Below are 27,982 nucleotides of genomic sequence, written 5' to 3' on the forward strand. Positions count from 1 at the left end.
ACAGTTCACAAATATCAGTGGAAATTGTAAGGAGAGATTATATCTTTTATGCAGTTGTCACCTTTTATCCTTTGTGGTGACATTTAGAATGTATAATGCTTTTATTACATAATTTCTGCACTGTAGCAACAGTGATTTTCTTTTTTCCCCCCATATGAACCCTGTATGCCCTCAGTTCACATGCTCATTCGCTCTCCTTCCGGTTTCCTGGCAGATTCGATGAAAAAGCTTCAGGATCAGAAGCACGATATGGAGAGAGAGATAAAGATACTGCACCGCAGACTCAGGGTGAGTGAGGGCAGGGATGGCAGTTCATGCGGTCATCTGAGGACCTGGCTTTCACAGACAGTCATTATTTGAAAGGGTGTCCTCAGCTTCTGAGTGTTAGGATAAAACCACAGCAAAATCTTAATTTCTTACTAGAAAAAATTAATCTAACATACATTCTTTGTGGACACTCTTAACCCCATTTTTTTTGTTTGTTAATTATTGTTTGACTTAACCCATTTATGTCCAGATCCTTCATATGAATGTACCGTGCAGTTCTTTTGCATTTTAAATGTTTTATTTTATTTTAAATATACCTTTTTTTTTGCATTACATTGAAATAAATTTACTTTCTTAAAAAAATTAAATGTCTGTGCATGTCTAAAATTATTCTTACTAATCTTATGCCTCTGTGCTTGTGCATTTATGTATGTTCAGGAAGAGTCGGCAGAGTGGCGTCAGTTCCAAGCGGATCTGCAGACTGCTGTGGTCATTGCTAACGACATCAAGTCAGAAGCTCAGGAGGAGATTGGTGACTTGCGCCGCCGCCTGCAAGAAGCCCAAGAGAAGAACGAGAAGTTGGGCAAAGAGCTAGATGAAGTTAAAAACCGCAAGTAAGTGTTAAAGGCTGGGACATAGTGTTATGCTGGTCAGACTGTGCATTATTCAGTGACTCAGTGGCAAAACTTGATACTTTTGTTTTTGGTGGTGAAGTTATTTGTTTTTAATATCTTGCTTCAAACTCTGTTACACAAAATCAATATAATTAAATTAAAAAATATATAATTAAATAAATAAAAAAACTGAAATCTCTCACTTTACCCGCGTGTACCTGCACTGCTATTTGAGCATTTCCTCCCTTGATAGGTGAATAACACTGATGTAGAAGCACCTAACCTTGGTTGTAAGCCTTAACATAAACTGTAAACTTGTCCCTCAAATCTGATTGGTTGATTGGAATGTTGTTCCAGGATCAACAAAGATGTTGATGTATTTGGTGAAATCACGTTCACTGAGCCGACAGGTATATATTAGTAAGTTAGCTAAAAGGATAAAGCCAAATTAAAGGATTAGTCCACTTTCAAATAAAAATTTCCTGATAATTTACTCACCCCCATGTCATCCAAGATGTCCATGTCCTTCTTTCTTCAGTCGAAAAGAAATTAAGGTTTTTAATGGAAACATTCCAGGATTTTTCTCCTTATAGTGGACTTCAATGGTCTCCAAACGGTTGAAGGTCAAAATTATAGTTTCAGTGCAGCTTCAGAGGGCTTTAAACGATACCAGACGAGGAATAAGGGTCTTATCTAGCGAAACGATCGGTCATTTTCTAAAAAAAAATCAAAATGTATATGCTTTATAGGCACAAATGATCACATCACAAGTGCTTCCACCAGAACGCGATTCCGTATTCTTCAAAAAGCTTACGCTGAATGTCCTACGCCTTCCAATCCGACAGAAAAAAAGGACATGGACATCTTGGATGACATGGGAGTGAGTAAATTATCAGGAAATTTTTATTTGAAAGTGAACTATTCCTTTAAACGATTTTTTACCTCAGTCACCTTATCAAACTCAGATGGTGAAAAAGTTCACTTGTCACAAAAGTTATTTTTATTTTGTTTTTATCTTTTTTTATTAATAATAAGAACAAAGATGTAAGTAACAAACAATAGGAGAAATACAGTACAACAAAGACACAAAATAAACAGTGCTTTAGGATTTTCAGGTACAGCAGGTCTATTTAACAGTAGTATTCAAGTAAGAAATAATACAGAAATTGAATTAAAAAATCAAAATGTAAAAATAAAGCACTGCAAAGTATTCATTGTATGAATTTAATATACATTGGTTCTTATTAAAGGTACTAAATTTATTCAGTGAAAAAGAGAAGTGAGTGTTTTTTTTTTTTTGTTTGTTTTATTAACATTATAGATTCAGACAGCAGCAGGTAAGTACAGTATATTAGGCTGCTGTCACTTTAAGACCTAATGCATTAATCTGATTTCTCCCAACTGTTTACATTCACTTAAGTCATAAATGACTGTGTTTATGTGAGTGTTTGCCAGATGGGCATTTTGACATAATTGTGTGTGTATTTGACCACTCAAGCACAATAAGTTGCAAAAGAGATCTGAATTTATGATTGCATGCTGTCTGAGAGGCGGCTTTCTGTGCGCGCACTTCGAGTTTGTGATAGTGCGTGAGTAGTTCTTTTTTTGAGGCTTATTATGCTTAATAACTGTTTTTAACACCAAGCATGTCCCACGCTTTGTTTTCTCATTCATGCAGGTTTCTTTATCACTCTAACGAGTCAATAACTTTAGGCTGTCCTGCGCAGATATATAAAGTTTTGTACAGCCAGTGTGCAGGAGTGGAAGCTGAGCACACTTATTAAAAGCTGTCATTCTTAAAGTATGTTATCGCGATACCATTCTAGTATCGACATATCGTGCTGTTTAGAACAGCCTTGTTTTAATTATCTGTGAGCACTTGTGTTTGGGTTAATTATATTAAGGCTTAAATGTAGCAGATAAGGATCACATAATCATTTAAATTTAATAAAGAGTTTCCTGTCTGTAAGGAGACAGAGTATCCATGTTGAAAATGTGACTCTGTGCTGTGTCAAAGGCAAGACGAGGAACGTGGACGTGTGTATAACTACATGAACGCCGTTGAGAGGGACCTGGCTGCACTCAGGCAGGGCATGGGACTGAGTCGACGCCCCTCCACGACTTCCGAGCCATCTCCCACGGTCAAAACTCTCATCAAAAGCTTTGACAGTGCCTCACAGGGTATCACACCATTGTTAAGCATTGCTATAAGTTTCATGTGAATGAGGCATCTTTAATTTTCACAGAATGTTCATTTAGTCTGTTCTGGTGTGGCCACAGGTCCTGGAGCTAATGCTACTGCAGTTGCTGCCGCAGCCACCGCTGCCACAAACACAACTACGACTGCCCCCTTACCCCGCACACCTCTCAGTCCCAGCCCTATGAAGACACCGCCTGCTGCTGCTGTCTCACCGATACAGGTAGCTCAGAGTTACACAATGACACATAATATATTATGCAGTGCTGCAGAGAGAGTTATTTTCACTGTGAAGGTCAAACAGTAGCATTCTGACTCTTTTCCTGCTTGTTGAACCTCGGAAACCTCTGAGATAGCAGCACTTCCTCCTCCTCTGGGCCTCCTGACAGTTCTCACAGCAATCAGCTCATTCATGAGAACTATGGAATTTCCACTGTGGGATAGTTTGGTTTCCTTTACGTTTTATTTGTAGTGCAGGCGTCACTTCTGATGCATTCTGGATGTCAAACATCCAGCGAGTTTTTGGGTTTCAGTAATGCAAGACTCTGTCCTCCATTCCTCAGTGCTTGATAAAAATCAATTTTTTTTTTTCTAGTTTGTCAAAATAGCTTTCTTGACAGTTTAGCTCTATGCTAAGTTGGTAGGTTAAGTTGTTAGCAGGCTAACTGAAAACCAAAAAGGGAAATGTTTAATTTGTCATAATATATGGTTCTAGCTAATCAAAGGGGCTTTCATTGCCAAGCTAGGAAGCTAAGCTGTTAGTTTGCTAACCAAAGGTTAACAGAAAACAATGGAAGGTGAATTATTTGTCATGATATCTTGTTCTAGTTAATCAGAAGAGCTCTTCTTAAGTAGTTAGCGCTTTGGCTGGTAAGCTAAACTGTTAGCTTGCTAACCAAAGGCTAACTGAAAACACAAATAAAGGGAAATGTTTAATTTTTGGTGACTTTTTTTTAGCTTATCAATTAAATGAGCATTCAAAACACTTTAGTGCTATGCGAAGCTAGTTTAGATTGCTAATTGGAAACACAAAGGAAGGGAAATGTTTAATTTGTCATGATATCTTGTTATAGCTAATAAGAAGAGCTTTTCTTAAGCAGTTAATGCTATGCCAAGCAAGTAGCTAAGTTATTAGCTTGCTAACCAAAGGCTAACAAAATACTCAAATATAGAGAAATGTTTTATTTGTCATATCTTCTAGATATTGATAAGAGGTTTTTTTTAACAGTTTAACTAGTAATCTGAGCTGTTAGCCTGTTAACTGAAGGGTAAATAAAAACACAAAGCAGTAAAAAGAAAGGTAGATTTTGACCATTCATTGGACCATTTTAGCTTTAGTTATATAATGTGAGTAATATGTATTTTAAAAGTAGGATTTTGCTGGGGGGATATGATCTTTGCTTGACAAAGGTAATATCAAAACAACCAAAGCTTACATTGCAAACTGTGCAGTGTATGAAACAATCCCAACCTCATTTCTCACCTCAGTGTAAGGCTTGGTGGACGCAAACGGTTTTTGATATTGACCGCGTATATCAAAATGACACCCTTAAAAATGTTCAGCACTGAAGTTATATAAGGATGATTGTCAGGGCATTATTGAGGTAGTGGGAGGTGAGGTAAGGACAGCAGACAAAGAGGAAATAGATCTAAAGTCATATCCTCCTGAGATGTTAGTTGCAGTCTGCAGCCACTTTTGATTGATGTAGAAATCGAGTAGCGTTCTAGGGGAAAAGAGCAAAGTGGGTTTAACTGAAGCTGGCCACAATCCAGCTGTGAATGTGTAACCTGTCTAGCAGAAGTCATGAAGGGAAGGAGACCTTTTATGAGGATCAGATGCTAAGGTTTATAACAGCTACAGTACTATCATTTTTTCAAGTGCAGAAAAGCGCATGTGGAGCTCTTAAATGAAATGGAGATATGAATCTATCGTGGTGTAGGTTATTTAAGATATTTATCTTTTTGACTTCCTTTCATAATTCTATCTCACATGAAGTGACTCTGCTGTCGTTATTCAGTCACACTATCTTTGTTTCAGATCAGACCAGTTGATGAAAAATACTCTATGTATGCTGAATATATTGATAAGATGGTTTAAATACCGTTTATGTTAATCACCTACAGAGACACTCCATCACTGGCTCCATGTCCGCTGCAAAGCCCCTCTCCTCGCTTACAGACAAAAGACCCAGCTACACGGACATCAGCATGCCAGGTGACAAGCACTATTAAAGTTTCTCTTTCAGTTCTTTCAAATGGAAACTGAAACTGAAATTAACTACAAATAATGACCAATAAGGATATTGGTCATTATTTGTAGTTCATTCAGTTTCTTTCAGTACACTGGTTGATTACCTTTTTGATTTATTGATTTAAGTCATGTCAGCTTTTCATTTCAATAGCAAATGTCTGTCAGCTCTAACATGTTCTAATCTAATTTATTGAATAAAAGTACAAAAAAAATTTGTCATTGAATTTGAGTGATGAAAGGGTAATAAGAGTGTTCATTGTGTTGTTAATGTGCTGTATAAGTTATAACAGTGCAAATCACAGTCACAAAGTATCATAGTCAAAGTATACTATATTGACCCCATGTTGCTACATAAACAAAAAAATTACACACATTCAAACATAATACAAACATAATACACACAATACAAACATATAAATGCATAAACAAACAAACTTAAAATAACACCAAATTTTCACCAAATAGGTGCTTTAGAGCAAAAAATGTATACATGCAAATAAAAAAAATAAAAAAAATTATTAATGACCTTTTATTTAGATGATTGGGTTATATGGTCAATACAATGTAATAATTACACAACTAATAATTAATTAATTATATATAATTAATAAATATCTGTCAAGCTTTTACTTAAACTTAATCAGTCAAGGAATTATTTTGTAGATTAAGGAATTAATTGTACATTAAAATTGTGATTAACAGTACAGGAAAAATGATGGAAACTGATCAAACCTGAAAGAAAGAATAAATAAATAAATAAATAAATAAAAGTAGCCAATGTAATTTTTTTTCTGCTAAAAACTCAGCTCTAAAATATTATATATATTATATAAAATATAAATTATTCTTTGTGAGTGCAGTCTATAAAATGTTTTTTTAAATACTTTACTAATAATCACGTTTAAATGCGTTTGTCAAAAGGAGTGGGAAGCTTGTTGTGCCGCTCCACCCTGACCTGGTGAATGAACAAATGACTGCTATTTCATGGCTTATGACCCATTGCAAAAACGAAAATCGCATGCATAATGTGAATCATATCACCCAGATTTTCCTGTTGTCGTAATCGGTGAATTTCCTAGGATTTAGATCTGTGAGGTAGTTTCCAGTCTCCTTCCCAACACCAGAAGTTTATGACCTAGCAAAAGCAGCTCTGAACTCATGGTGACCTCATATGTGATAATTCGTGCGAAAATACACCAAGTATAAACACATACTCAGGTTTCAATGCCCCCTCCCCACTCATTTTCACCATTATTTTTCTGGAAAGAGCGGCAGTGTGTGTTTGTGAACGTGCAAGAGAGGACATAGAGCCGTTTTGTTTTTGAGATGTTCGGCTGCTTACAGGGAACTCTTATCATCCTCTGGGGAAATGTTATGATTGATGGGATGATTTTCATGTGGGGCCGATTGGTTGCCCCTCTGATCCTTTACAGCCATTGAGATTTGTTGGCTGTCAACTTTAGTTTTTTGCCCTCTAATGTTCCTTTCAATTTTATAGATTGATTTCTTTGATTATACTTGTAATAGCATTTGATTGTCATTGATTCAATGTGCAATAACATTTTATTGTTAATATGTCAAATTAGTATTGTGTGTTTGTAGACTGTACCATTCATTCTTTTCTTTCATTGTGTTTTTTTTCTAGAATTTCCAGAGTTATACTTAGCTCCCAGATGAACTGATAAGGGATATTAAAATCATGATTATGACAATATCTCTGTCTTTCTCTGTCTGCAGCTGAGCATCTACTCAGAGCAGCCAATGGCAGTCGTCCCACTTCAGCTCTTCAGAGGGTCTCAAATATGGACACATCAAAGACCATCACAGGTGAAGCTCAAAGCCATTTAATACTAGTACAAACACAATGCTTATAATAAACCCCCAAAGAATGCACTCATGTAGTCAGTGCTGTAATGTCTTATTCATAAATTCAAATGTGTTTGAGGTCAGTACGTTTTGTGAGGCATTAATCAGCAAGGATGCATTAAATGAACCATAAGTTACAAAAGATTTCTATTTCAAATAAATGCTGTTCTTTTGAACTTTCTGTTCATTAAAGAATCCTGAAAACAATAATGATAATAAGAAATGTTTCTTGAGCACAAAATCAGCATATTAGAATGATTTCTGAAGGATCATATGACTCTGAAGACTGGAGTAATGGCTGCTAAAAATTCAGCTTTACCATCACAGGAATAAATTATATTTTAAAATATATTAAAATAGAAAACGTTTATTTTAAATTGTAATAATATTTCACATTATTACTGTTGTTACTATATTTTTAATCAAATAAGTGCAGCCTTGGTGAACATAAGAGACTTCCTTCAAAAACATTTTAAAAAATCTTACCAACCCAAACTTTTGAAAGGTAGTGTACATTCACTAGGGGTGAAAATATTTTCTCTGACAACAATGACACTATTCATAATTATTTTCATATTCTGAAGACTGGAGAGACAATTAAATGAATGCATCCGTGCAGGTAGTAGATTAGATTTTTAGTAAAAGCAGTTGAAAACATAATACACACACATTGTTACACTGAATTACAATGAATTTTATATCACAAGTATAAACCAAAAGAATAGGGACTACTGTTACCCAAATGATGATCAAGCTTATTCTTTCTCCACTGTTTAGTGTCTCGGAGAAGCAGCGAAGAGGCGAAAAGGGATATCAGTACTCCTGATGGAGGCCCAGCTTCCTCTCTGATGGCCATGGGCTCTGCTGCACCTCCTCTATCCTTGTCTTCGTCCTCCTCCCCCACGGCCTCCGTCAACCCCACAGCACGCAGCCGACTTAGGTACGCACCTGCCTACACACATGCTGTATCGTACACACTTTTGTTTCATTTCTCATATAAATGTAATGGCCATCAATGGACATGCACCTTGACTAGTTCAAAATATTCTGTGCTATGAATCTAAACTGCTGGAATGCTTCTTCTGAGCTGAATAAAACAGGTTGCTAAAACAGTCATTATTGGTTTGTTTATCCATGTAGAGAGGAGCGAAAAGACCCTCTGTCAGCTTTGGCTCGTGAATATGGTGGTTCTAAAAGAAATGCGCTGCTGAGATGGTGTCAGAAGAAAACCGAGGGCTATCAGGTTGGTTCCCTAACATGTAAAACAGAAGCACAGCATATATATATATATATATATATATATATAAAAAAAATTAGTTTTACAGAGGTTTAGTTTTACATGCGCAAATAGCTGCATAAACAACATGAGGATTCACACATCGTCACACCACACACCTGCAGCGCTTCAGTGAATGGAGAAAAATACAATAAAACAATATTTATAAAAGGAATAAATAGGCTTATATGTGATATTTCACTTGCATAATTAACAGATTAACAAAATGAAAGAAAAAAACACGACATGAAATGGCAGAAAGTGGCATCCTGTTTGTTTTCTTTATTTTACAAAGTAAACCCTTTACAGTCTAGAATGATGTCTTACTCTTATCTGTATGACCATAAATGACAGTGTTTTAAGTTGTTTCCACTGTTATAGGGAAAAAATTCAAGGATTTGTTGTGGAGTGAGGGGAACTAAAATAGTTTATAATGTTTGTAAATGTTTTATTTTATTTACATATAATTTTGCATTATTTCTGAATATAATAATAAAACGAGACTTATATGTGACTTACCTTTTTTTTTTTTTTCTTCTCAAAAACACAGTTTTATATATGTAGCCTATTTTTTAACCATGCAGCAAACGTTTAACAATATTTCTAATATTCATTTAACTGATAGTATTAATCAGTCAAAATTCTTACTGTTGGTTAACGATTAACCAGTTAATCATGATCATCTTTAGTTGGCAAATCTCAGATGTCATCTTTGTCCACAGAATAATAGCCCTAATGCTGGTCTGTGTCTCATCTGTTATATAAATTATTTTTTTTCCTCTTGTCAGATTTCAGTGAAATGCTGTTTCCTACTTAAACAAGGTCTTTCTCTTCCACAAAAGCTTGTGTGGTTGTCATAGTCACTGTTTATCAAGATCCTCACCAGGAAGTCCGCTGGATTTCTCTGGCATTTTAAATGGCACTTGACGCAAAACAGGGTCGTCAGCAGCACTTCTGAGAACAAACTCGTTGAATATGCATCATCTGGACATTTTTGTTTTTAAACGAGTACATTTTCCTTATACAACATAGTCTTCAATAAATATATATTTTTTTGGTTTGTGAACAGATGTTTTTTTTCTTCGCTTTCGAATGTTATTGTCTTCAGTAGTTTCATACTACACATTACTAAGTTTGAAAAGTCAGTACATCATAAACAAATGAAGCTTACTGTTACGGTTACCTCGCTTGTTTTCACATATTTTAGAGAAGTAGAGAAAGCATGAGTTTTTTTTTTTTCATGTTTTTCTGGTTGTGTTAGTCAATGTTAACCACCAAGACTTTACCCACATGAGAAACTACGAGCCGTGATCACAACTGATGAAAACTGATGATTATCAAAGTGTAACGGAAGAGGAATGGCATTATGCTTTTGTATTAGATATAAGCATAAAATAATGTAGAAACAAAAGAAGCTGTTTGATTCCTTTCAGAACTCTCTAGTTATCCCTAGACAAGTTGTTCTGGAAAAAATAAGTAATTCTGCATTAAATGTCAATTTGAAAGGTACAAGAACTGATGTTCCTGATGTGTCAGCAGTAGTTCTTGCAGTACAAATGTGAATAGGTGAGCTGGAGAGGCTGAAGGCTCTCTGCTCTTCTGCCACACATTACAGGTGAAAAGTGGACATCAAGACATTGTAGAAGACGTTTGTAGAAATGATTCTGAAACATGTTATTTTGCTCTTTCGAGCACAAATGAGGTTGTGGGAGAAGCGATGAACAGGAAATCTGCTTCACACCACAGGAAGATGAGAAAACTTTGCAATGTGGGGAAATGTTCCATTGAATGTGTGCCACTGAATTGCTTACATTTTATGACTTTAACCTGGGATATCATATTAAAACCCTCTATAATCTGGTTGTAAATGTACTGCATCTTAAATGTCATAATCCCACGTCTTTAGTTAATGCTAATGCAAAGTCCAGGGGCTTATATGACGTTTGTTTGTTCCACAGAACATTGACATTACCAACTTCAGCAGCAGCTGGAATGATGGACTGGCCTTCTGCGCTGTCCTTCACACATATCTGCCTGCTCATATTCCTTATCAAGAGCTCAACAGTCAGGACAAGGCAAGTACACTACTGAGTTCTGCATCATGACTATGCCCAATAACACTAATGGGAGAATAATACATATTCAGATTCCCCAGTATTTGGACAGTTAAAACACACTTTAAAATAACAAATATTAAACCAAGATTTTTCAAGCCTATGAGAACAGATCTTTGTTATTTTTTTAGGTTAATCTTGGTTTATTATTTGTCGTTAATCTCACAACTACTTATTTGTTTTCAGAGACGAAATTTCACCCTGGCCTTTCAAGCAGCAGAAAGTGTGGGCATCAAGTCCACTCTGGTAAGTAGGTATTTTGCATTAGCTTTATTACAACAGCTCATTCAGACCAGCTGATCAAGTAAGTCTGTAGTTTGCACACAAATGGGCATGTTCAATAGTCAGAGAGTTTGCAACGGAGCAACGTGCACAAAGACCTAATGCAGATTTAAGGCACTTTATTAATCATCATTTCTGTCATCCACTCCCATCCTGTAAGCTGACAGCAGGTGAAAAGCTGGAAACACTTAATTATCATCCAGCGCTGTTTACTTATAGCACACAATATGGAATTGTTTCCTTATTGTAAACTGCTTAAACAATATGTTCAGCAGCATTGAAACTCTTAAAGTAAGTCCTAGAAACGAATCAAATATTTAAAATCATGGAGAAGTCATACAAATTTATATACCGAACATAGACTATTATTCAAAAGGTTTTTTTTTTTTTTTTTTTTTAAGAAATAAATTTTATTCAGCAAGGAAACGCAATTGGTCAAAAGTGACAGTAAAGACATTTATAATGTCTAATAAATGCTGTTCTTTTAAACGTTATATTCATCAAAGAATCCTGAAAAAAAGTGAATCATAGTTTTCACAAAAATATTAAGCAGCAAGTGTTTTCAAGGTAATACTTTACAATAAGGTTTCATTTGTTAACATTAGATAACTACAATTACTATTAGTTAACATGAAATATAAATGTAAAAAACTTCTAAAGCATTTATTAATCTTAGTTAATGTTAATTTTAACATTTACTAATGCATTATTAAAGGTGTACATTCTAGGAGGATCTATTGACATAAATGCAATATAATATACATAACTATGTTTTCAGTGGTGTATAAAGACCTTACACAATGAACCGTTATGTTTTTATTACCTTAGAATGTTAAGTCACCGTTTTGCGCCGGCATGTTTCTACAGTAGCCCTAAATGGACAAATTGCTCTACAGAGTGTGTTTGCTTGACTAACTCTCTGCTGTCTCAGACGACCACATCTTTGTCCTGTGTTGGCCACCGTAGCTTCTCTATATTGCAATTCGCAACCTCACTACTAGATGCCGCTAAAATTTACACACTGCACCTTTAAAATGAAAAGTTGTACAGTATGTTAATATTATTTATTGGACCACTGCTATCATGAACTAACAATGAACAGTTATATTTTTATTAACCAACGTTAATAAAGATTAATAAATCCTGTAACAAATGCACTGCTCAGTGTTAGTTAATGTTAGTTAATGCATTATTTACCATGAACTAATAGAACTTTATTGTAAAGTATTACCGTTTTTAACACTGATAAAAATAAAAAAATCAACATATTAGAATTATTTCTGAATGATCATGTGACACCGAAGACTGGAGTAATGATGCTTAAAATTCAGCTTTGCCATCACAGGAATAAAGTACATTTTAAAATATATTAAAACAGAAAACCGATATTTTCAATTGTAATATTAGTTCACAATATTACTGTTTTTACTGTATTTTAATCAAATAAATGCAGTGTAAATTGTTAATGTTATGTTCTGCTCTAAAATATTTTGGATGGAATTTGATAGATTACATTGTTTTTTTATTATTAGAGACATTTGTACACTAGTAATAAGTGTAATAGTTTAAAACAGCCTTGGAGATCTCTGTGAATTGATTTTTTTTTTTTTTTTTTTTTAATTATAAAAGTCATAGAAACTTCATGGAATTTCACTGATTTCTTCCTGCTAATAAGTGATATAATTTTCCTTTTCTCAAATACACTTTAATTTTAAATCACATTCTCTCTCTCTCTCTCACTTTCTCTTTTAGGACATCAATGACATGGTCCATACAGAAAGACCGGACTGGCAGAGTGTTATGACTTACGTCACAGCTATCTACAAGTATTTTGAGACCTGAGTACATGTCCTTTTATAAATTGTCACACCAATGCAACAAATTTCCAGCAACTAACCTGCGTGCAACACTCCACCATATCATCCAGGCCTAACCCTAGCACAAAGTCATATTACACCAATCACATTAGCGTATACTGATATGACATGATGCATTGATTATATCAAGGAAATCCTCTACAGTGGAACTCAGCTGCTAATGCGGAATCAGTTTTCTTTGGCAATAATGCTTCAGCTCAATGTCGGGAGACCCTAACACACTACAGTCTTCACATCTAGTTACTAATTCTTGGTGTGGATGATTTGAGCCTGTGGATTTGAAATCAGTCTTGAGGAACAGCGTGGACCCGCTTACAACCCCGTGCCTTTCGCCACCCTGAGTTCTTGCGTCCAGACAGGCATTTGGAGCAAGTTCTTCACCTTAATTCACAACATGCAACGATGTAACTTGTTGTAAAAGAGCGAGACTTGTGGATTGCTCAAAGCAGTGCCTAACTGAAACACTTCATTGAAGAAGCACTTCAGTAGAGGAGAATTGTACACTAATAGGAGTTATTCACTATAGCACACAGTCAGTGGTTTAACTTTTTACAGGATTGTTTTGAAAGCTCATCGTGGGCGCCTTTGTTACGACTGTGACAGATCTTGGCTTGAAATACTACATATTAAATAGGGAGGACAGCAATAAGCTTATGTAACCTGTTGAGCCATTTCATATGACATTAGTGCTGCTCACCAACAGTAAGATACTGTAGGAAACACTATAACAGATTTGCAGCACATGTGCATGTACTGTCCAGTGTATTAGTCTGAAATAGTATACCAAAAATGAAATATGTCACAATGTCTTTTTGTTTGTGATGCAGTTAAGCTAACTTCCTTCAGTACTAATCAAATGGTATGTTCTTTCTCAGGATAAGAAAGTCTTATCGATATTTATCACAACGAATAATCATATGTGATTCATAATATGTTATGCACACCAATACCTGCACATTTTATAGTTTGCGAAGCACAAAATTCATCTTACATGCACTAATTGAAGTTGTAAATGAAGCTACATTCCAGTGCATTAATATGGATGAATAGAATTGATATATGGAGATGTTCTGCCTGAGTGAGTGAGAAAAATCATAATTGTCACATATATCCTGTTTTCCAGCTGTGCTGAATTCAGGCATCGCTCTCTTTTCATGAGTATGAAAGACTTTGACGTTTCCCACCTGTCTGCTAATAACACTTTAACGGTAATACAAGACATTAAAATAAAAACAATAATGATAACATAGGAATTTTCCATGTGTGCATTTAAAAAAATGTGAGGTATGTCTCTTATTTTCTAAACGCTTTGATTCTTTTAATAGAGTATTTAATTTTTCCGTTCCTGAGGAGCATTTCGAATTGTTTGAAATAATACCTATTCAAATTCCAGTGTGTGTAACTTAGCAGAAAGACAGAGAAAGACTCTGGTAAGCGCTTGAGATTAATTCCAAACTACATTACAGTTTAGTCATTTTTTCATTATGTGCATCTTTGGTTTTAACAGTATAAGTTACTGCACTTTACCTTTGGACCATCATCACATATTCATGACAGATTGATCTTTGTTTGAACCTGACCAAATGTTTTGTTCAGGAGCCTCATATTGGCTTGATTTACTAAATAGAGGCACGTTGAGATGGAAATGCATTCAGTATACATCTGTTTGATGTGCTTCGTCCCAACTTTCATCACATTAATATGAATGTAATACAGCAGAAGGCTTCTCCAGCTCTGTTGCCTTTTAGATTGTTACTTTACGCCAGTATATTTTCTGTTCTTGAATGCTATTTTGCTTCCATTTGTTTTGGTTTTTTATCATAATGAGAGCATTATCTTAATAAAAAAAGGGTAAATGTTTTCCTTTTTATAAATAAATGTGAAGAGCAATCAATATGCTCTTTCTTCCAAATGAATCGGTCGTGGTGTGTATATGTTTATGATTTAGTTATGTTTTTCTTTGCAGTTTTGTTAATTTGGCTTTTATCTATCTTTTTAATTCTTACAGGTTCTGTAGCTCAGCAAAGAGAAATCCCTTTTTGGCATTTTTTTTTATAGAGATAGATTAATTAGTCTTTATGAATCTAGGTGAACAACTTGTGAAACAACAAAAATGAGGTCTTAATTTCCGTTCCAGACTGCTCATTCAAATAACATTGTAATGCATTGTTGTTGCCCTCCCATTTGACTGGAAGGCTTTTCTAATCTTTGTCTTAAACACATTTAACAGGTCACTTACAAACCGGCAAAAGGTCTGAGGAAAGGAGACGATGGTTGTTTATGTGTTTAGTTTTTGCTCTTTATTGTTATAAAGGATGGGTGTTGTGCAGCATGATTAGTGCATTTCTAAGATTAGATATGACGTAGGGAAAAATGTTGCGTTTTGTCCTGAATGAGACCAAATAATTGGCCTGCTTTCCTGCACAGATCCCTATTGTCTGCCACAGTTGATTTTTTTTCACTGTCACATGTGTGAATGAAACCCAGATTGACCTAAATATGTCTGGAATAGCTGTGGGACTTGCTTCTCAAAGAAAGCAAAATGACATTTTTACCATAATTTGTGTGGACTAATATGAAATTACGTGAGTCAATTTAAAGTCTCAGAGAAACTGACTTGTAGATTTTTTTACTGACAGAAGATTTCCCTTTAAATTATTATCTCAATAAAACCTATTAAATTGTCAATACAAAATAGCAGCCAATTTGAATACTGTACTTCTGCCTTTTAAGTTTCCTTTGTTTAATCTCACAAGAGACCTGGCACTCGCAGTTCAGTTGTTTCACTGATACTTGATCGCAGGAAGGAGCGGTATCAGTATCTAAACACTCGACCAGTGTGGAAAGGCCTCCGGCTCCGGATTGGTCAAGCACAGACTCTCATAGGGTTCCTATAGTCTGTCATCTCTCAGTGCTATGAGGGCGCGCGACTCCGACTGTACCGGATCACACAGCTGACGCCTGAACGCGCCGACGGAATAATTAACGAATCATGAACCACTGAGGACTCCAAGCTTTTATATCTCATTTTTCACAGTGGTTGCCTTTTTGTCTTTGTTTATGGGGTGTCCTGTTTGTTTTATTTTTCTTATTCAGTCATTCCAGGAGTTATCAGCCCTGACGGTAAGTTGAAACCATTAACTAATACGTTTAGAGCCCGCGGAGTTTCGAATGAATCGAATTTGTTTACATATATTTGAATTAAATAATTCGTCCACAGCTTGGCTGCATTTTTAACAATGAAGTGAATGATTCAAGTGAAATTGTTTCTAATAGTTAAAAAAATAATTTATACAGTTCTGCTGGTGTCAAAGTATTTTAGCCTCAAAAAAAAAAAAAAAAAAAAAAAATCAGGAGCAACCCCAATTACAACTGTTATTTACAAATAATTATGGAAAACAGCTAGTGTCCAACTAATTAATTGAGAAGAAAACAATTAATATACAACTGAATTGCGTTTAGGCGCAAATTAGTGTAAATGAAACTGCAGTGTATGGCAAGCCGTTTTAGCATTTATTCCTTAAAAAATTAACCATTATGTATTTTGTTGGTAGTACATACTGTTTAAACTAGTGTTTTTAATTTTTGCTATAGTAAGTATTCCAGTAGGAATTAGCATCTTTTTTAATTTTACCACTAACTATTCATTGGATGCTTGTTACTACTTATTTCAACAGTGACTAATATACATTAAATTAGCCTCTGCCATTCATTATTACATACTACTACTTCATTTTAGTCACTAGTTACTCGTATCTATTCCAAATTTACTAGTAGGTACATATTCTTTAGACATACCTGTTTTACACTTTAAAAAAATTGATAAAGAAACCATTTTCACTCAGAATTCGCTAGTAAATAAACAATTACAAGGAAATGGCAAGCAACACACTTAATTAAATGTGAAATTTTGAAGCAGAAAAAAAAAAAAAAAAACTGAAATAGTATTTTCTTGTACAATGTACTCCAGGAATCTTTGTTTACCACTTCGAAAAATATATTTTTTTTACAGTGTATAGACTTCTGTTTATTCCGGTTGTTACTAGTATCATTTGTAATTGAACTATAATGTACACAGAAAAAACGTCCAAAAATTAACACCCACAGTGTCCCACATCAAAGTGTTAACTTTAACACCAATTTTGTGTTGATTCAGCACTCTGTTATTTTATGCATTGCGTGTTTCTTATATATTACCAATATCAACTGGTATAGATGCTGAATACTGGTGTCTCATAAATAGGTATTATTATCTAATAAATAAACACTAGTAAACCTGGAATAGATGCTATAACTATTGTATAGATTCTAATTACTACAAAATAAGTAATTAATTAAATATTATAATACATAGTCATATGAGTCAGAAGTTAATAGTTAAAATCTATAAGATCTTGTATGACAATTACAGTTTGTTACCTGCAATTGGGATAGTGACTACCAGAAAATAAATAAATAAAATAATAAATTACAAAAAATACTTATTTGATAACTGATTGGTAAAATAACATCTAAGAGATACCAGTTAGTTTATATTAAAAAATGTTAAAACTATATTATATTAAACATGGTATGTGTATGTATGTGTGTATAATATATATATATATATATATATATATATATATATATATATATATATATATATATATATATATATATATATATATATATATATATATATATATATATATATATATATAGTTTAAGGAACATTGCAGTGGTTTTGTCAAATGGATCCAGATTAACATGATTTTCTTAAAATTTACTTTTTGCTTCTACTGATCTGCCTTAAATGTATTGTTTGTTGATGCTGGAATACTGGATGCTTTTCTTTAAGGGTTAGTGTTGTGATTTTAGCATGTTTTTGCTGTATTGGAGCATAATTTATATATCTAACTTGACCCACATTTTTCCTTTAACTTCATAACATCAAATAAATCATTGAATGTAAGAATCAAAACAGATTTTCAACTGAGAAATGGAGCATTTTATGATCATTTTTCATTTTATGATCCTATCAATCAGCTGAGGTAAAAGGAGAGTAAAACAGCTATAAAACCTACATTCACACACAGCTGATGTACATCTGTTTGTTCTGAGCTGGTCCTGCTGTTTCATCTGAAATGTTTGAATTGGTTTGCTATCAAACCCTGATATTTTGGATTTGGTTTAGGTCGGAATGAATTGGATTCTGAACCAGATGTAGTTTGTGACTGTGTTCAGTGATGGATGGATGTAGACTTTTCCATCATCCATCCACAAGGGTCCACTGTTGAGTCTGGTGTTGGCACAGGTTGTGGCCCACAATCTGTCTAGTATAGCTTAAACACTGTCTTTTTGTAAACACAAAGCACTGAATCCAGAAGACTTCTTTGGGAAACTGATCAAAGGGTTCATTTCGATGTTATGGAGGCCCATTTCTCTGTTGTCCCATTGTCAGCCCCTAAACTCTCACAGATCCATATCAATGGCTGTGAGGCTGGGCGTCAGGATCTTCTTGTTTAGTGTTTTCTCACCTGTTACAATCATTTTCACCTCCCCCCCTTTCAGTTCTTTTCTATGACAGTCACCTATTCACATTCTTTTCATTTTTGTTCTTTTTTTCCAGGCAGAATCTTGTTTTAAGAAATTAAGCTGTGATTGAACACTCTCAGCATGTCATGAGACATTGTGTTGCAAATATTAGTCCATTGAGGTTGTCTATATGCTGGTGAATTCCTAAAAGTTCACAAAATTTGCTTAAAAAATAAATACAAAAATAAAAAATCCATTGAGGACCAATAGTATTCCCTCTAAAAAGATTGTACTGCATATATTTAAATGCTATTTAAATATATATATAATATATTATGATATTTACATTTTAAATGTTTGTAATGTATATTTGAAAACAGCAGTAAATTTAGCAGAGCAGCTGTTTTCCCATGTCTTTCAGAGGTGAATAACCTCAGGGAGCGTTTCTGCAGCAGTGTAGGAACACTTCTGGGTAAATAGCTCAGACTCTCAGTTAAAGGCTTCAGAGTGACTTCCCATAAACACTAAAACAAAGGAAAGAGCTTCTGGCTATCACTACTGGAGTGTCTGGTAAATGTAAAGTCTGAGATAAAAAAAAAAAAAAAATCCACTTCAAGATTCTTTTGTGTTCACATAATGTTTTTTAATCTTGCAAGGTGTTAGCTTGCCTTTTGTATTTACAAGAAAGGGCTTTGACTCTGGAAAAGCTCAATAAGTCTTGTTATTAGTTAATCCTGATAAAGTGTCAGAATTTCATTGTTAGGCTTTAGGAAAAGGGATAATCTAATCTTAATCACACAGTGTGCTGCTGCTTTACACTGTTTAAAAAAAAAAAAAAAAAAAAAAACATATTGTTGTCAATGTCAACAATAACGTGTTAAAATGATTAACTAATCTCTTTTTTTTTTGTCAGACCATATATCAATCTTATTGTCATAAATCGTATGATAAAATGCATCACAATTAGCAATATTTTATAGAGCATGAAGCATTTATCAATTATCATTGTAATTACGTAGTAATTCGTACTTTTTTGTCCAGTCCTTCTCTTCAGAGCCTAGTTTGCCTGTTGATGACATAATTTCATTTCTTCTTTCTCCAGGGAATGCAGTGGAATACTAAATGTAATAGAAAGAAGGGCAAGCAAGACATGAAACGAGGACTGGACCATCACGTCTAACATCAAAGCATGGGATCATAATGGATTTTAAACAGATTTTTTATTAGTTTTATTTATTTAATGCCATTTTTTTTTTTTTTTTTTTGAAGATCTGAGGTGAAATTCTTGTCTATAAATACTCTTTAAAATTATTTACAAAGTTTTTATTGCTCATTTTTAATTAGCGATTCAACAGTCTGGAACGGTTTTAACGGCGCAACATTCGATTATTCTTCTCAGTCTTCTGGTAAGGCTGACACTAGGCCTTGGTGAGTTGGCTGTTGCCTCGAGCTGCAGCTATGGACATTGAGGTGAGGCAACGTCCTTTCTCCCCAGCAACCTCACCATGCTGAACAATGTCTTCGACGTGATGTACATGATTCTGGAGCTGCTGATTGCCCTGCTCTCGATCCTGGGCAACGTGTTGGTCTGCTGGGCAGTGGGCCTCAACAGCAACCTCCAGAGCATCACCAACTTCTTTGTTGTTTCACTGGCCGTGGCGGACATCGCAGTGGGTGTGCTGGCCATCCCCTTCTCAATCGTGATCAGCACTGGTTTTTGTGCCAATTTCTATGGTTGTCTGTTCATCGCCTGCTTCGTCCTAGTGCTGACCCAGAGCTCCATATTTAGTCTTCTGGCCATTGCCATTGACCGCTACATTGCCATCAAGATCCCGCTAAGGTGAGTTCAGAAAGTTCATGTTTGTACATTTATCATACTTGTTGTTTTTTTATTCCTATTGTCAGCTAGATCGGTTTATTATTACATTTTGTAGACCATATGTTTCATGCCACCAATGTTAAATAGTTTTGGCCTTCAAGAGAAAGTTTTTTACCAGTTATCTACCAAACAGCATGTGTTTTAAATGCTTTAAGTCCCCACAAAGACTCTTAACCCTTAAACGCATATCTCTGGTCTTTATCGACCCAGGACATCATTCATTACCCTCCCCATCATTCGCTTTTTAAAGTTAGACATCAATCTTCTTAGTATTCCTCAATATATTCATTATCAACAATATAACAAGAAAAAAATGATAAAAGAATATCTGTTCTAGGGTCACTAGTGTATAGGGACACTAGCGACCCAAGGTATGTAATAGTGTTAGTATATTTGTTCTGCTCAAATCTCTGATGACTCAGTAAGAGCAATTTGCTTTTATTTCTCAGTGTGGTCTGATACACAATGATGACGTGATGTTTCACTCATAATGCATAGGCAGGCATAAAACAAAAGAACCAGCAAAACTCAAAATGGCTCAGCGATTTACTGCAGAACAAGTACTGAACGCAATCAAATATTAGTGTCACTGTCACTTGATGGTGAATCTGGTGAAGACGCTGTCAGCGATCAAAATATTGGTTTTGAAGACGTTGAAAAAGACAGTTTTGGGAATATGGTTAAGATCTCGAATATGAGCCAGATGCTGAATGTACTGGGGAAATGAGCTCTGACGAGAACAGTGATGATGGTATAAAACATCTGTTCAAACTGAACCCTTCCAAGTTCCAGAAGATAACGAAATATGCTTTATTTTATTATTTTGTCATTTTTATTAAAATATCAGGAGGGTTTTATACTATTGCGACAGTTAGAGATCCATCCGTGTTAGATATAGATCCGGACTGCTAAAGACCCAAACATGTAATGATGATTGGAGAAACATTCATGCATTTATGGGGTGACTAGTTTAACCAGCATTCTGCTTTCTAGTTGACCAGCATTTTTGGAACATCAAAGTAACTAGACCAGCATAACCCTTCTAAAAGTGCACGCTTAAACCAGTCTAAGCTGGTTTGCTGGCTGAAAATTGAACAAAACCTCTCTAAAAACCAGCCTGACCAGGCAGGGAGACCACCTAAGACCAGCAGGTCAACTTAGGCTGGCCTGTTAAGATGTTTTTTAAGCAGGGAAACCAGCCTGGACCAGTATGGAGATTCATGACGGTTTAAGATGGTCTTTGCAGGAAATGAACAGACTTGGCACTGTTCCCATTTGTCAGGCAAGCCATGCCTTAAAACAGGCCAAAATTACTAATATGAAATAAATGTAGGGTTCCAGTAATAGGACACATTGTGTCTTTCCAACAAACATTAGATTCTTGGCTATTTTTGGGTGAATATGATTTAAGAACATAGCAAAGTCTAAACTCTTGATTTTGAGGCTGTCCTTAAGCATAACCTCTCGTAAATCTGATTTACTTTGGAATGTTTTTGCTAATAGTTTGTACAGATTTCCTCAGCAAGTATCCACTTCTGTTTTTTGTCAGTCAGTCTTTTTATCAGAAGCCATTTTTTCCCAACTTTATACCTCATAATGAGCCAATTAGCACTATTCAAAATGAACAGCTAACATGCTAAAGGAGATTAATGAAATGTTGGGATAATTGTGTCTCATTGTGTTTTGGAATGGTCAGTTCTGCTGCATTTAATGAGATGTGTGATAGACCGCGTGCATGTCCACGTCCTGTCAGCAGGTTTTGGGTTGGGGACGGGGATGTTTTCTCTGTGTGGCTCGCTGAACTTCCACATCTGGAGAATGAGACAAATAGAGGCCAAGGAACTCAGCTGTTCTCCCACACTGGCCCAAAAAAGACTCTGAAAATAGATTTCTGTTCCAAACACTGACATTTCTGAGCACATTCTTTCTTCTTAATTGCTCCAATGGGATAGTTTGCTGGAAATACTGTGAATGGATGCTAGGATAATTAGCACTGTGTTAGCTTCAAGGTTGTTCTTATTCTCTTTTTCACGTTGTGTCGAGATTCTAATTATGAGATTCTATTTTGAGCTATATTAATATTCATTTCTATTATATAAATGTATCTGTGATTTTGCTTTTGATGACAGAAAAAAGTCTTTATCTCTACATTCACAAATGTATTCTTTTGCAATAGGCAAAGTAGGTAACACTGGCTATAATAAAATGACAGAAATATGTGTAGATACTGTTTTGAATTTTTGGAAGTTTCAGATTTGAAGTAAAAAAATTCAAATGTAATTATGAGATAAAGTTTAAAATAAGAAATAGAGTTACATTGTGAGATATGAAGTCACAGTTGAGATAATAAAGTCGTGATTGTGAGGTATGTCTCAATCATGAGAAAAGAAATCACAATTGTGCGATATAATCGCAATTATGAGAACTAATCGCAATTACTAAAAAACAAATATTGTAGTTGCGTGATATAAAGTCAGAATATAGAAAGTTACATCGCAAGATGAAGATGCGATTGTGAGATATGAAGTCAGAATTGTAAGATATTAAAAAAAAATCGCAATTATGTGAACTAGTTGCAATTATGAGAAATAAAATCGCAATTGTAAGATATAAACTCGGAACTGAAAAGTCACAATTATGGGATATAAAGTTTGAGAAAGACGCAAAAGGTTTTTACTCTTGGGAAGCTCATAATTACATAATTCGGTCCCCCTTTATATAAGTTGGCCTTAACTACTATGTACTTATATTTAAATTAATCATTTGATACATGTTCTTACATTGTACTTATATTTTAAAATATGCCTGCATGTAATTACATCTGTAAATAATTTCTGTAATTACATTTAGAACACTGTTGACCCATCCCTTACACCTTAACCCACCCTTAAACCTACCCATACCATCAAATCTGTCCCTAACCTCACCCGAATCCCACCTCAGTAGCAGCAAAACTGTTTTGCAATACAGTATGAACACAATAAGTACACTGTACTTATTTTTTTATGGAAGTACATAGTAGTTAATACCACGTAACATAAAGTGGGACCCATAATTCCAACATGATGTAAACAGTTTTTAAGAGGTGTCTAGGTTTACAGCCATGCTGTCATTTGCTTACTTTTGTTAGTACTTTGAACCTTTTAGACAGTCTAGACAATCTGGAACAAACATTTATGGCTTGGGAATTTTAAAAACATGATTTTCTCTCTCTTCCAGATACAACAGCCTAGTAACCGGGCAGCGTGCCAAAGGCATCATAGCGATCTGCTGGGTTCTGTCGGTTATCATCGGTCTAACGCCCATGCTAGGCTGGCACAAAGCCCGCTCAGAGAAAGCCAACAGCACCTGCCCGCCTGGCATGATGGAGTGTTTGTTCGAGGAGGTGGTAGTCATGGACTACATGGTCTACTTCAACTTCTTTGCCTGCGTGCTGCTGCCTTTGCTCCTCATGCTGGCCATTTACCTGCGGATCTTCATGGCTGCGCGCCACCAACTCAAATGCATCGAGTCCAAGGCCGTGCCATGCGAGCTCAAGTCCCGCTCCACCCTGCAGAAAGAGGTCCATGCCGCCAAGTCTCTGGCCATCATCGTTGGCCTGTTCGCTGTGTGCTGGTTGCCGCTGCACATCATCAACTGTTTCACTCTGTTTTGTCCGCAGTGTGAACGGCCACCTGTTCTTATCATGTACCTGGCTATAATCCTTTCGCATGCAAATTCGGTTGTGAACCCTTTCATCTACGCCTACCGCATACGCGAGTTCAGATACACCTTCCGAAAGATAGTACGCTATCACATCTTGGGCAGACGGGAGCCTCTCTCTTGTAACGGGAGCACCCGAACCTCAACCCGAACGAGCGTGGCAGACTCACTTCGGATTAAAGTCAACGGCCTGGTGCGAGAACTCTACACTGAGCAGAGCAGCACCACCAGCAGCTGTGAAAGTGCCGAACCCGGCCACACACACAGACCTGTTGCCACGGAAAACTCCATATTAGACAACCAGCCTATGGAACTCACTAATTCCCACAGACATCCGGCACCGAAGCATCCAGAGTCGCCGCTCACTGGGAATAATGAGCGTGTTGCGTGCAGGAAGCATGCTGTATTTGACATTACAGATGGGAAGGATCTGTCCTCACCACTTCACATTAAATCAGCCCTGTACCTGCAAACAGCCAACTGTATTGAACTCACAGAGGTTTCCTGATAAATAATGCTCTCTGAATGATGGATTCAAATTATTTATTTGCTGCTCCAAAAGAACGATGGGCTAAAATATGAAGAACAAAGTGTATTTTTGCTTCTTTAAGGACTTGACATTGATGTGGACCCAGTAGCAACTCAGAACTGGGTGTGTACAGTTTGACATTGTAATGATTTTAATGAAAATGTAAAAAAATTAAAGAGCAAGACATGGCTGACTGAAATGGGCATCAATAATGAATTTTAGTTCTTTTTTATCAGATACAATTTTCAAACTTAAGAATGTAAAAATTCTGAATTTAAAAGTTGGCTCCTTTTCAGTTCATGAGTTGGAATTTGAACCAGTCACAGGATGTTGAATTGTCTATTATATATATATATATATATATATATATATATATATACATTTAATACATTAATTTTTAGTTTATGGATGATTGTTTAATGGAGGATATGTTTCAAAAACTGCACTTCCATTTTAATTCATAAATCTAAATGTAAATTTCAATTCGACATCCTGTTTGCTTCCTTAAATCAAATTCAGGAATTTAAGGGGAGACACTACAGGCAAAAACACTGTTTTTTCAGGCACCTGTCAATTTTGAGATTTTGCACTTTTTGGCTTTTCATAAGTGTTTTTTCAGACTGGTGGAAAGAAAACATCCAAAATACATTTTTAAGTGTATATCTTATAGCACTTTATCTATTTGCGTCTATAGATTTCAATTACAGTAAATATCTTTAAAGGCCGTTTTCTCAAAATGAGTTTTTTCTCCTGCTCTGAGTCAGAAATCTCCACTTCAGCAGAACTTATATACACCAAACTTTACAGTTTTATTCCTATCTATATTCTGAAGGCTTTTACAGAGGATATGTTGATATATCATTCCTATCCTGAGTTATAGGTTCTTTTACTCAAAAAAACATGGCGAAAATAGATTTTTAAGGCTATTGTCAGTATTCTCTAATTTACTAAAGCACAAAATAAGATATCCAGAATCCTCTCTGTAAAAGCCCTTTCATCTAATATGTCAACAAATAGAACCAAGAATTTTAAACCTGGACCTTTCCAATTTCCAGATTTTGTTTTAGGAAATGTATGCAAATGAGCATATATTTAAGTATATAAGGTTGCATATTAAAACATAAATTTACACAAAACTTGTAATACATTTTTTTCTTATGTTTATGCCAGTAATAAACTGGAGAAGTTTCACAGTGATATCTTCTAATTTTAAAAAAATCCCTATTCACCTGTAGTGTCTCGCCTTTTAAAAGGCATTCTCAATTAGTTCTCATTGGTTCACACCCTAAGACTGGGAGCACATGCTGATCATTTCCTTGTGACGGGCTGACAGCTGAACCCAGCAGACATGAACACAACCTCTGCATCTGCACTGCAACACAAACATGAACCCAAAATTCTACATGCACAAATGTCCACAGTGATTTGTAACTGGGAACTGGAAGAGCATGTTAGTGAAAGTTAGTCAGCAAGACTCTATTCCATAAGCTAGAACATGTATTTGTCCAGCATTGCAACTCATGCCGTGTTGTTTGTCTGCGTGTTTTGTATGCTTTGTAGAAGGTTTTAAGTATTGCTCTTTGACTGTGGTTTTCTATGAGACACTTTCCACCTATAGGATACATTTATGGAGTCCAGTTATTTTTGTTTTTAAATCATTAGAGGGACAAATCCCATGCTTTTTGTTGTGAGAACTATTAGATATATTAGATATCTAACATAAATTTGATCTATCCTTTCAGTCGTATCTGTTTTGATGGTGTCGAGCCAGCAAGTTCTTTTCCGTCCCCTTCTTCTGATTCCACTGACCATTCCCAACATTACTGACTTCTCTAGTGAGTTCGCTCGCATAACATGGCCAAAATTAGTCAGTCATAGTGTCGTGATTTCAGCTTCGAGTGATAACCCTGATTTTATGTGATCCAGTACTATTTGTTTTCCTGGAAGATGATGATTCTGACTAATCTGCTTTTGGTAGTTTGAGTGATATCTTTGCTCTTCCAGATCTTATTCATACCAACTATTGCAGTATGGCCCAGTGCGACCCTGTGCTTGATTTCAGGGTTGGATCTTCCATCTTGGTCAATTTTTGATCTGAAGAAGATGAAATTCTGAACTGATTCAGTTTCTTTGTCATTGATTTTAAACTTAACTTCTCCACTAGCTGCTGTCATCATTATCTTTGTTTTATTTATGTTAAAGGTATAGTTCACCAAAAAATGAACATTTTGTCGTTATTTACTCACCCTCAAGTTGTTCCAAACTTGTATGAGTTTCTTTCTTCTGCTGAACACAAAAGAAGATATTTTAAAGAATGCTGGTAACCAGACAGTTGATGGTAGCCACTGTTTTCCAAAGTAGGAAAAAAAAAAAAAATACTACGGAAGTCAATGGCTACCGTCAACTGTCTGGTTACCAGCATTCTTTAAAAGATCTCCTTTTGTGTTCAACAGAAGAAAGAAACTCATAGAGGTTTGGAACAACTTGAGGGTGAGTAAATAACGAAAAAAAAAAAATCATTTTTGGGTGAACTATCCCTTTAAAGGTGCAAGCCCCATTTTTTCACTTTCTTTCTTGATTTTCAAAATTAAATGTATTAGGTCCTCTTCCCTTTCAGTCAGTAAGTTTGTATCGTCCGCATAGTATCTCAAATTGTTGATGGTTCTTCCCCTGATCCTGACTCCAATTTTGGACTAGTCCAGGTCTAAATTGCTCACAATCACCTCAGTGTAGAGAATGAAAAGAAATGGGGACAAACTACAGCCCTGTCTCACACCTTTGCTGATCCTGAACCAATCTGTATCACCATAGAGTGCTCGTACAGTTGCTTCCTGATCGCTGTACAGTGATCTAATAAGCTTGATCAAATGAACTGGGACACCGAGGTCATGCAGAGCCACCCAGAGCTTGTCACGTTCAACGCAGTCGAAAGCTTTGCTATAGTTGCTGTAGTACACACATTTATACCTTGACAAAGGCTGCTTGTCTGCTGAAACGTTGGTAATAATAAAAATACTTAAGTGAGTGTGCAGTTATACTCTGTTTTTACAAAGTTCATTCCTTTAACTTGTACCTCAAAAGGTATGCACATCAAATGCCTATTCTACTTAAAATATTTTGGCCTTCTCAACTGTAACTTTTCATAGTAACGTTGCTTAGTCATGTCCCAAAGTTGGTAACAGGGTTACAAAGAATTCAGACCCCATATAAAATGAATAGAAAACTGCAAGTGAAAAAACTAAAATGACCTTTTCTGCCTTATTTTGTTCTTGTTCTTTTAATCTGATTTGAACATTCTGTTGCAACAACAAGATATTGTAATGCCAATGTTCCTGAAACATGTGATTTCAAACCCATCAACCCATTACTTGTGATTTTGCGCAAATTCTTGCTGCCTCGTCATAGTGTTCATATATAAGAGATCAGGTCGTGCAGTTTTGGGCCACAGAAATGGCAATGTGGACTAATTTTTCTCTACCACATAAATTACAATTACTCCATTGCATATTGAGGGCTGTTGTCAAATAACCCATTTGATATATACATCATGTAAATACTGTAGAGATAACAGAGTTCTACTATATTATCTGATTACAGCCTAATCATAATTTGTC

At 35.5% G+C, this 27,982-nt stretch overlaps 2 protein-coding genes across 3 annotated transcripts in view; both read left to right on the forward strand.

The window, feature by feature from the left end:
• Positions 1 to 14,660, forward strand: part of specc1la (sperm antigen with calponin homology and coiled-coil domains 1-like a) — a 36,362-nt gene extending 21,702 nt beyond the window's left edge. The window contains exons 7-17 of one of the 2 annotated variants that reach the window (XM_051902681.1): positions 176 to 288; positions 706 to 881; positions 2,899 to 3,062; positions 3,162 to 3,301; positions 5,203 to 5,293; positions 7,067 to 7,156; positions 7,973 to 8,135; positions 8,336 to 8,438; positions 10,430 to 10,546; positions 10,772 to 10,831; positions 12,620 to 14,660. In XM_051902681.1, coding sequence (XP_051758641.1) covers positions 176 to 288; positions 706 to 881; positions 2,899 to 3,062; positions 3,162 to 3,301; positions 5,203 to 5,293; positions 7,067 to 7,156; positions 7,973 to 8,135; positions 8,336 to 8,438; positions 10,430 to 10,546; positions 10,772 to 10,831; positions 12,620 to 12,709 — 1,307 coding nt within the window. In that variant the 3' untranslated portion in view covers positions 12,710 to 14,660. The remainder of the gene's footprint in view (positions 1 to 175; positions 289 to 705; positions 882 to 2,898; positions 3,063 to 3,161; positions 3,302 to 5,202; positions 5,294 to 7,066; positions 7,157 to 7,972; positions 8,136 to 8,335; positions 8,439 to 10,429; positions 10,547 to 10,771; positions 10,832 to 12,619) is intronic. The other variant, XM_051902682.1, reaches the window with a different exon arrangement.
• An 884-nt stretch (positions 14,661 to 15,544) lies between these two features.
• On the forward strand, positions 15,545 to 27,393 carry adora2aa (adenosine A2a receptor a). Its single transcript, XM_051902683.1, has 3 exons — positions 15,545 to 15,867; positions 19,361 to 20,098; positions 23,357 to 27,393. The coding sequence occupies exons 2-3, from the start codon at positions 19,764 to 19,766 to the stop codon at positions 24,345 to 24,347; spliced, it is 1,326 nt and encodes a 441-aa protein (XP_051758643.1). The 5' UTR covers positions 15,545 to 15,867; positions 19,361 to 19,763; the 3' UTR covers positions 24,348 to 27,393.
• Positions 27,394 to 27,982: the final 589 nt, after the last annotated feature.

Source organism: Ctenopharyngodon idella, chromosome 8 (genome assembly GCF_019924925.1).
Source record: "Ctenopharyngodon idella isolate HZGC_01 chromosome 8, HZGC01, whole genome shotgun sequence".
Taxonomy (NCBI): domain Eukaryota; kingdom Metazoa; phylum Chordata; class Actinopteri; order Cypriniformes; family Xenocyprididae; genus Ctenopharyngodon; species Ctenopharyngodon idella.

Excerpts from the sequence above, each read along its gene's own strand:
- adora2aa (XM_051902683.1), top strand. The coding sequence starts at position 19,764 with ATGCTGAACAATGTCTTCGACGTGATGTACATGATTCTGGAGCTGCTG. Across the intron at positions 20,099-23,356 it reads GCCATCAAGATCCCGCTAAG|ATACAACAGCCTAGTAACCG; the intron begins GTGAGTTCAGAA and ends TCTCTCTTCCAG.